Here is a 10,085-nt window from a genome sequence, read left to right on the forward strand (position 1 = left end):
TTTTTTACGGTGGTGGGAAGATAGTTTTGTTTTCACGGATGATTTATGTTTTTTTACCTGTCACATTTTATTCTGGGGTCGATACATTGATGATATTCTTATTTTTTGGGATGGGGACAAATCACTTTTCTTGGACTTTATGGAGATTCTCAACATCAATGACATAGGCATGAAATTCACTTACGAAATACACGAGAAAGAAATTAATTTCCTGGATCTCAAAATCTCGCTGGACCCTGGTGGCAGTGTGCACACCGACATCTATCAGAAGACTACTGCTACCAACAATTTCCTACATTGGGAAAGTTTCCACCCTCCGGCCCTGAAAAAGGGTATTCCCATAGGACAGTATCTCAGAGCGAAAAGAAACTGCTCCGATGAGAAGTCCTTCCAATCTGAATGTGACAAACTTTGACAAATTTTGCGCACGTGGGTACCCTAAAAAGTCCCTACATAGAGCTTATGCCAGAGCTAGAGCCATCACTAGAGGTGAGTTACTTTATGGAAGAGGGAAGATAAATGCTCCATTATCACCCCAAATTAGATGCATAGGCAATTTTGATATATGCTCTCCTCAGATTTTCTAAATACTGCAAAAACATTGGCCTATTCTTCAAGCTGAGACAACCTAAACAAAACCTCACACCAAAAAATGGTGTATGCTGGGGTCCCTTATTGCAAGTAGACAACCTAGAAGCGAACCATGAAGGGACATAGCCCTTAAAGAAATAGTATACTGAATGATATACAAAAGTACAAAAAATCTTTATTAAATATAATCACCAATAACATATAATGGAATAAAAGATGGGATACATCATACACGGAGATATATACAGCAGGGTCAGATGGCATAGACCATAGACAAACAGAGTCAACCATACAAGGATGACCAAACCACGCTCAGATAGTTCATATGACAGAATTATAAACCCATGGGTATAAGGTAATAAGGCCCACACGTAGTATAGAGCTACCAGCTGATTATGACAATATGCAGAGATAGACAATAAGGTCTATCATTGCCTACAAAATATATAGCAATACATGAAAAGTGAAGCTAGAAGCATCCAAAGACAACATATAGGCTCAAATGGCCAGAAAGATATAACTCTGACGAAGCCGGTCTACAGGGCGAAACGCGCGTCGAGGCGTTCATTCATCCATCCACTTTTTTGATCTCCTGCACTCCTTATCATGTCCCAGGGTATGTGCTAGCTTTTTCAGCCTCTACATGATTGTACTATTGCGTCCAGCTATTGTCAGTTATATCTTTCTGGCCGTTTTAGCCTATATGTTGTCTAACACAGGGCTGTGTTGGGTGAATAAATTCACATTTTTTGCTGAGTGCTGCTTCTAGTCTCTTTTCTTGGATATATGTATGAGGAGTACGTCACTCCTTAATTTTTGAAGCTAGCACCAACCGTTTCTTGGCTATCTACACAGTGCCGCTCCTATACCCTGTTCTATAGTATATATATATATATATATATATATATATATATATATATATATATATAGGTGTAACCTGTCAGTGTAACCCTGCCTGTAATGATAATGAGATGGTACATTATGAATGGTGGATCCTGTGTTATCTATATATACACGTTACCTGTCAGTGTAATCCTGCCTGTGATGATAATGAGAGGTGTGATGAGAAGTGATCTATACAGAACAGGAAGGGTCAGTCCATTATGAATTGTGGATTCTGTATTATCTATATATAGATGTTACCTGTCAGTGTAATCCTGCCTGTGATGATAATGAGATGAGTGCTGAGAAATGATCTCTACAGAACAGGAAGGGTCAGTCTATTATGAATGGTGGATTCTTTGTTATCTACATATATAGATGTTACCTGTCAGTGTAATCCTGCCTGTGATGATAATGAGAGGTGTGATGAGAAGTGATCTATACAGAACAGGAAGGGTCAGTCCATTATGAATGGTGGATTCTGTATTATCTATATATAGATGTTACCTGTCAGTGTAATCCTGTCTGTGACGATAATGAGATGAGTGCTGAGAAATGTTCTCTACAGAACAGGGAGGATCAGTCTATTATGAATGGTGGATTCTGTATTATCTATATATAGATGTTACTTGTCAGTGTAATCCTGCCTGTGATGATAATGAGATGACTGCTGAGAAATGATCTATACAGAACAGGAAGGATCAGTCCATTATGAATGGTGGATTCTGTATTATCTATATATAGATGTTACCTGTCAGTGTAATCCTGCCTGTGATGATAATGAGATGAGTGCTGAGAAATGATCTCTACAGAACAGGAAGGGTCAGTCTATTATGAATGGTGGATTCTTTGTTATCTACATATATAGATGTTACCTGTCAGTGTAATCCTGCCTGTGATGATAATGAGAGGTGTGATGAGAAGTGATCTATACAGAACAGGAAGGGTCAGTCCATTATGAATGGTGGATTCTGTATTATCTATATATAGATGTTACCTGTCAGTGTAATCCTGCCTGTGATGATAATGAGATGACTGCTGAGAAATGATCTCTACAGAACAGGAAGGGTCAGTCCATTATGAATGGTGGATTCTGTATTATCTATATATAGATGTTACCTGTCAGTGTAATCCTGCCTGTGATGATAAGGAGATGAGTGCTGAGAAATGATCTCTACAGAACAGGAAGGGTCAGTCTATTATGAATGGTGGATTCTTTGTTATCTACATATATAGATGTTACCTGTCAGTGTAATCCTGCCTGTGATGATAATGAGATGACTGCTGAGAACTGTAAGGAGCAGTCTACTATGAGACTCATTGGCCAGAGGGCAAACTGCAAGATTAGATAAAGACAAAAAAATAATATAAAAAAAACGCACCAAAAAATCATAAAAAATATGTTTAAACGAAAATTGATTTAAACAATAGATCATTTTCTGATGACACATTCTCTGTAAGTGGTTGAACTGAGCTTTCCTAGATCTCGGCCTAGAGTGCAGCTGTTAATCGCAGCCGCTGCCCCCCAAAATCTGATGCTAAGCCTAGTGCATGACCGGATTCATAGAACACCTTGTAGAGAACTTCTATGTGCAGTCACAGCTCCCTCAGGTCCTGCACTATGTAGAACACATTGCCTGACGTGTTACTGTAATGTAGAACTAAGGAGGAACCCCACCTTAAAGAGAACAGAAAGGAGAAGACCTTTTCTCTCCTCAGTAGATGTTGACTCGCTCATTGCTGTGACGCTATCTAATCATAGTGGACAGCCTCACAGCGATGCAAAAGACCTGCAGGAAATTTCACAAAATCAGCAGGTTTTCTGCATCGCTGTGAAGCGGTCCGCTCTGATTGGACAGCGTCACAACAAAAAGTGAGGCAACGCCTACTGAGGAGAGATGGTGTCTCCTCTTTGTACCTTTAATTACAACACGCATATGTTAGGTGCAAAACGGAGTAAGGGCTGTAGTGGAACAACATGGAGGGGGGCAAAAAAGAAAATGACAGCGTTGGAATCTGGAGGACGCCAAGTATAAGGGGAGGAATGTGGTTAAAAAAACAACAACAAATAACACAGCAGGTCCTGCTTAATAAACCACGGAGTTCACTTTCTAAATTCATTATTACTGACCTCTGGTAACACCTCCTGGAATTTCCTCCTCCGGTTCACTCTTACACGGTTGATCGACCCTCACTCGCTCTTCTTCTTCATCCTCTGTTTTAATAATAGTCAGATCTTCCCCCTGATTTCACATATGTAACAATTCAGTACAATACAGCAGAGAGTGCGAAGAATCTAACAGATCAACATAAGAAACCACCAAAATCTATGACCACATCTATGACCGTTAGGGATGCACGATGCCTCGAAACTTCCATACTGTTTAGATACCGTTATGTCATGTATTTCGATACTTAGCTCTGCGGCCGCACAGCTCAGTATAGTAACACATGAATGTATGAGAGCGGGGCTGCGGCTGTGTGATAGTCATTGCCCCGCTCCTGAGTCATGACGAGTGCGCGGGGTCAGGATGATGCGTTGCGGCCAGCGCTGCACTAATGATTGCCGGCACTGAAGACAGAACATGGCGGGCGCGCTGCAAAACACCCCCATGTTCTGTCTTCAGTGCCTGCACCGCCGCTTATTATAGTGCAGCGCCGGCCGCATCACCTCATGCTGACCGCGCTCTCACTTATGTCAGGAGCGGGGCAATGGTTGTATTACGCATCCGCAGCCCCGCTCTATAACGGCGGAGATCAGAGAAACCTCTCATCTCCGCCGCTATTCCCCTGAATGCTGCGATCACAGCGGACTGCAGCATTCAGGAGAAAGGGAGATGCCCCTTGGATCGCATCGCAGGAATCCCTGTGACGCGATTGAGGGACATACCATATATGGGCAGACAGCCCAGGGTCCATTGAAGGACCCCAGGGCTGTCCTACCATATTTCCTGTTGTTAGGGCATATTGAGGTATGTCCTAACAGCTGCCTGTGTACTATCAGTGCACAGGCTAATATACTGGTATGTATATATATGCCTGTGTACTATCAGTATATAGATATCTGCCTGTGTACTATCAGTATATAGATATATGCCTGTGTACTATCAGTATATAGATATATGCCTGTGTACTATCAGTTTATAGATATATGCCTGTGTACTATCAGTATATAGATATATGCCTGTGTACTATCAGTATATAGATATATGCCTGTGTACTATCAGTATATAGATATATGCCTGTGTACTATCAGTATATAGATATATGCCTGTGTACTATCAGTATATACATGTATGCCTGTGTACTATCAGTATATACATGTATGCCTGTGTACTATCAGTATATAGATATATGCCTGTGTACTATCAGTATATAGATATAAGCCTGTGTACTATCAGTATATAGATATAAGCCTGTGTATTATCAGTGTATAGATATATGCCTGTGTGCTATCAGTATATAGATATATGCCTGTGTACTATCAGTATATAGATATAAGCCTGTGTATTATCAGTGTATAGATATATGCCTGTGTACTATCAGTATATAGATATATGCCTGTGTACTATCAGTATATAGATATATGCCTGTGTGCTATCAGTATATAGATATAGGCCTGTGTACTATCAGTGTATAGATATATGCCTGTGTACTATCAGTATATAGATATATGCCTCTGTACTATCAGTATATAGATATATGCCTGTGTACTATCAGTATATAGATATATGCCTGTGTACTATCAGTATATAGATATATGCCTGTGTACTATCAGTATATAGATATATGCCTGTGTACTATCAGTATATAGATATATGCCTGTGTACTATCAGTATATAGATATATGGCTGTGTGCTATCAGTGTATAGATATATGCCTGTGTGCTATCAGTGTATAGATATATGCCTGTGTACTATCAGTATATAGATATATGCCTGTGTACTATCAGTATATAGATATATGGCTGTGTGCTATCAGTGTATAGATATATGCCTGTGTGCTATCAGTGTATAGATATATGCCTGTGTACTATCAGTATATAGATATATGCCTGTGTACTATCAGTATATAGATATATGCCTGTGTACTATCAGTATATAGATATATGCCTGTGTACTATCAGTATATAGATATATGCCTGTGTACTATCAGTATATAGATATATGCCTGTGTACTATCAGTATATAGATATATGCCTGTGTATTATCAGTATATAGATATATGCCTGTGTACTATCAGTATATAGATATATGGCTGTGTACTATCAGTATATAGATATATGCCTGTGTACTATCAGTATATAGATATATGCCTGTGTACTATCAGTATATAGATATATGCCTGTGTACTATCAGTATATAGATATATGCCTGTGTACTATCAGTATATAGATATATGCCTGTGTACTATCAGTATATAGATATATGCCTGTGTGCTATCAGTGTATAGATATATGCCTGTGTGCTATCAGTGTATAGATATATGCCTGTGTACTATCAGTATATAGATATATGCCTGTGTACTATCAGTATATAGATATATGCCTGTGTACTATCAGTATATAGATATATGCCTGTGTACTATCAGTATATAGATATATGCCTGTGTACTATCAGTATATAGATATATGCCTGTGTACTATCTGTATATAGATATATGCCTGTGTACTATCAGTATATAGATATATGCCTGTGTACTATCAGTATATAGATATATGCCTGTGTATTATCAGTATATAGATATATGCCTGTGTGCTATCAGTATGTAGATATATGCCTGTGTACTATCAGTGTATAGATATATGCCTGTGTATTATCAGTATATAGATATATGCCTGTGTACTATCAGTATATAGATATATGCCTGTGTATTATCAGTATATAGATATATGCCTGTGTACTATCAGTATATAGATATATGCCTGTGTACTATCAGTATATAGATATATGCCTGTGTACTATCAGTATATAGATATATGCCTGTGTACTATCAGTGTATAGATATATGCCTGTGTACTATCAGTATATAGATATATGCCTGTGTTCTATCAGTATATAGATATATGCCTGTGTACTATCAGTATATAGATATATGCCTGTGTGCTATCAGTATATAGATATAGGCCTGTGTACTATCAGTGTATAGATATATGCCTGTGTACTATCAGTATATAGATATATGCCTGTGTACTATCAGTATATAGATATATGCCTGTGTACTATCAGTATATAGATATATGCCTGTGTACTATCAGTATATAGATATATGCCTGTGTGCTATCAGTATATAGATATATGCCAGTGTACTATCAGTATATAGATATATGCCTGTGTGCTATCAGTATATAGATATATGCCTGTGTACTATCAGTATATAGATATATGCCTGTGTACTATCAGTATATAGATATATGCCTGTGTGCTATCAGTATATAGATATATGCCTGTGTACTATCAGTATATAGATATATGCCTGTGTGCTATCAGTATATAGATATATGCCTGTGTACTATCAGTATATAGATATATGCCTGTGTGCTATCAGTATATAGATATATGCCTGTGTACTATCAGTATATAGATATATGCCTGTGTGCTATCAGTGTATAGATATATGCCTGTGTACTATCAGTATATAGATATATGCCTGTGTACTATCAGTATATAGATATATGCCTGTGTACTATCAGTATATAGATATATGCCTGTGTACTATTAGTATATAGATATATGCCTCTGTACTATCAGTATATAGATATATGCCTGTGTACTATCAGTATATAGATATAGGCCTGTGTACTATCAGTGTATAGATATATGCCTGTGTACTATCAGTATATAGATATACGCCTGTGTACTATCAGTATATAGATATATGCCTGTGTACTATCAGTATATAGATATATGCCTGTGTACTATCAGTATATAGATATATGCCTGTGTGCTATCAGTATATAGATATATGCCTGTGTACTATCAGTATATAGATATATGCCTGTGTACTATCAGTATATAGATATATGCCTGTGTACTATCAGTGTATAGATATATGCCTGTGTACTATCAGTATATATTTCTATCACTTATTGTGAGGCACGAGGCGTGATGATGAATTTAACCTCCATGTACCTCAGTAATAGTAATTAACCCCATCATGTACCTCACACATTAACCCATTATGACTGAGAAACATGATGGGGTTAATTACTATTAATGAGGTACATGGAGGTTACATTCATCATCACGCCTCGCGTCTCACATCAGAAAACGGAAGAACTTTTTTATTATTTTTTTATTACTGCTGGTAAAGTATCGTTTTGATATCGAAATCGCAATACTACACGAAGTATCGGTATCGGAGTCCAAATTCTGGTATCGTGACATCCCTAATGACCGCAGGACCGAAAAGCTCCGCACCCCCCTATATAGATCTGGTATACGGCTCAGCTTCATCTACCTGATGATTCTCTGGGACATTGGGATTTTCCTCTGGACAGTCCTGGGAATACAGAGGACTGGGACATCTCTCTGGTGGATTTCTCCTACTGGATCCATCTGTAGGAAACACACAGGGACTGAATACATGACTACTGTATATCTGTCTATAGATCAGACACTTCTCTCTACACTTCTATGTTTACTGATCAGAGCCGGAATTACAATGTTGAGGTCCTCACTACCGGTGTCGAGGTCCCTGCACCTTGTAAGCCACAGGCCTAAAGGAGACTGTGCCCTACCAGAGCGAACGGCGGGGCGTAACTGGCTCCCTGCTCCACCATAGTATTTACCTGTATCTGCCCTCTGTGGACGCGGATACACATGAAAGTGGCGGGACACAGGACGCCTCTATTTAGTTACCTGCAACCAAAAATGGTCTGGGTGTCACTTGCTTATTAGCCTCTTAAAGGCTGTGTACACCTCTGTAGGCAATATTTTCTATACATATTAATTAACCCCTTCACGACATGGCTATATACTTTCCAACTCCTGATGCCCTGGGCAGGTGTCACATAAATAAATATTGGCAGAATGGAACAGGGTTGTACTTTCCTGTCCGCCGGCTCTCTCCACAAGTGCCGGCACATCTCCCCCTTAGTTTAATCAAACTTATGCCAAACCCCTGCAGATAGCACCTCATCCCCTGTAGATAGCGCCACTGAAGCTCCCTCTAGGAGCGGAATCATTTGCCAGAGCGTTGCCGTCAACTTGGCTGGAAATTGTGCTTCTAGAGGGAGCCCCTGACGTCTCTGTCCATATATGGACAGTGATGTCAGGGACTCCTCTGGGAGTGGAATCCATGGCCTATTTTTGACCTGTTTAAGAGAACCATTTCTCAAATCTGACGTGTTACTTTAAGGGTATGTGCACACGGGGCTGATAAGATGCAGATTTTCTGCAAAGTATTTAATTGCGAGAAAATCTGCAGCGTATTACAGTAGTAGCAATGAGGATGAGATTTTAACAAATCTCATCTACACGTCGCGCCAAAAATGAGTTTTGGACGTTCCGCCGTGTTTACGCCATGTGGAGACGTATCATAAGTGGGAATAAGATTTTACTTATCCAAGACATTGTGAGATTGTTTTTTCAGAACACGTTGTACTTTATATTCGTGGTAAATTTAGCTTCATACATTCTGTGTTACAGTTACTAAGGATGAAAAAAGACACAAGTCCATCAAGACCAACCTATAATCCGACCGTGTTGATCCAGAGGAAGATAAACCCCCATGAGGTGGATGACAATTGTCTCATTAGGGGAAAACTCCTCCCCGACTCCAAATCTGGAAATCAGAATAAATCCCTGGATCACCGTCCCATCTCCAGAATCTAGTGCCCATAACTTGTAATATTAAAGAGAACCTCCGATTATACTGACATTATATAGGAAACTATTATACTGCCGGAGTGTGCCGATAATCGTCTTTCTACATGACTTGTATTACCAGGTTTACTTCTGACTACAGCACGACTGCCCATAGTCCTCGCTGCCGGCTGCCCATAACTCTGCATTAGGAGACAGCGCGTCCTGCTCGTCTTCATGGCTCCTGTATCCAGAACGGCCGCCAGCGCTGTACAATGTAATGTGACCTGTAATGCAGAGTTATGAGCAGCCGGCAGCACGAAACACAGGGATCTAATGTGATGTAAAAGGAGCCGAAATTGTGGAGCTCCTACATTACATGTCATTGTACACACGTGTATATGTACTGCACATGACGCTATTAAGGCCTCAACATGACCGCCAGTCCAGCCTGTGCCCACAGTAATGCCAATATATATCTGTCTCTTCTCACCTTGTGATGTGCGGGGCCGGTAGTCCTCCATCATGACCTCCTCGTACAGATCCTTGTGTCCTTCTAGATACTCCCACTCCTCCATGGAGAGATAGACAGTGACATCCTGACTCCTTATAGGAACCTGACACACACAATGATACAGTCATTACCCAGACACCTCCAGTGCTGTTACTGGAGAATTTCCCAGCATTCCCAGCAGTGTCACCTCTCCAGTCAGCAGCTCCGTCATCTTGTAGATCAGTTCTAAGATCTTCTTCTCATGTATCCGGGAGTGAGGGGGAGGCTCTGTGATGGGGCTCTGACTACTGCTC

The 10,085-nt window shown here is 39.9% G+C and overlaps 1 protein-coding gene across 1 annotated transcript in view; it reads right to left on the reverse strand.

Moving 5' to 3' along the window:
* Window positions 1–9,853, reverse strand: part of LOC142708481 (uncharacterized) — a 72,466-nt gene extending 62,613 nt beyond the window's left edge. Inside the window, exons 1-5 of the mRNA XM_075848407.1 lie at window positions 9,772–9,853; window positions 9,164–9,258; window positions 7,933–8,030; window positions 3,605–3,716; window positions 2,717–2,809 (exon numbers count right to left, since the gene is read on the reverse strand). Coding sequence (XP_075704522.1) covers window positions 2,717–2,809; window positions 3,605–3,716; window positions 7,933–8,030; window positions 9,164–9,206 — 346 coding nt within the window. The 5' untranslated portion in view covers window positions 9,207–9,258; window positions 9,772–9,853. The remainder of the gene's footprint in view (window positions 1–2,716; window positions 2,810–3,604; window positions 3,717–7,932; window positions 8,031–9,163; window positions 9,259–9,771) is intronic.
* Window positions 9,854–10,085: the final 232 nt, after the last annotated feature.

Source organism: Rhinoderma darwinii, unplaced genomic scaffold, assembly GCF_050947455.1.
Source record: "Rhinoderma darwinii isolate aRhiDar2 unplaced genomic scaffold, aRhiDar2.hap1 Scaffold_3959, whole genome shotgun sequence".
NCBI lineage: Eukaryota > Metazoa > Chordata > Amphibia > Anura > Rhinodermatidae > Rhinoderma > Rhinoderma darwinii.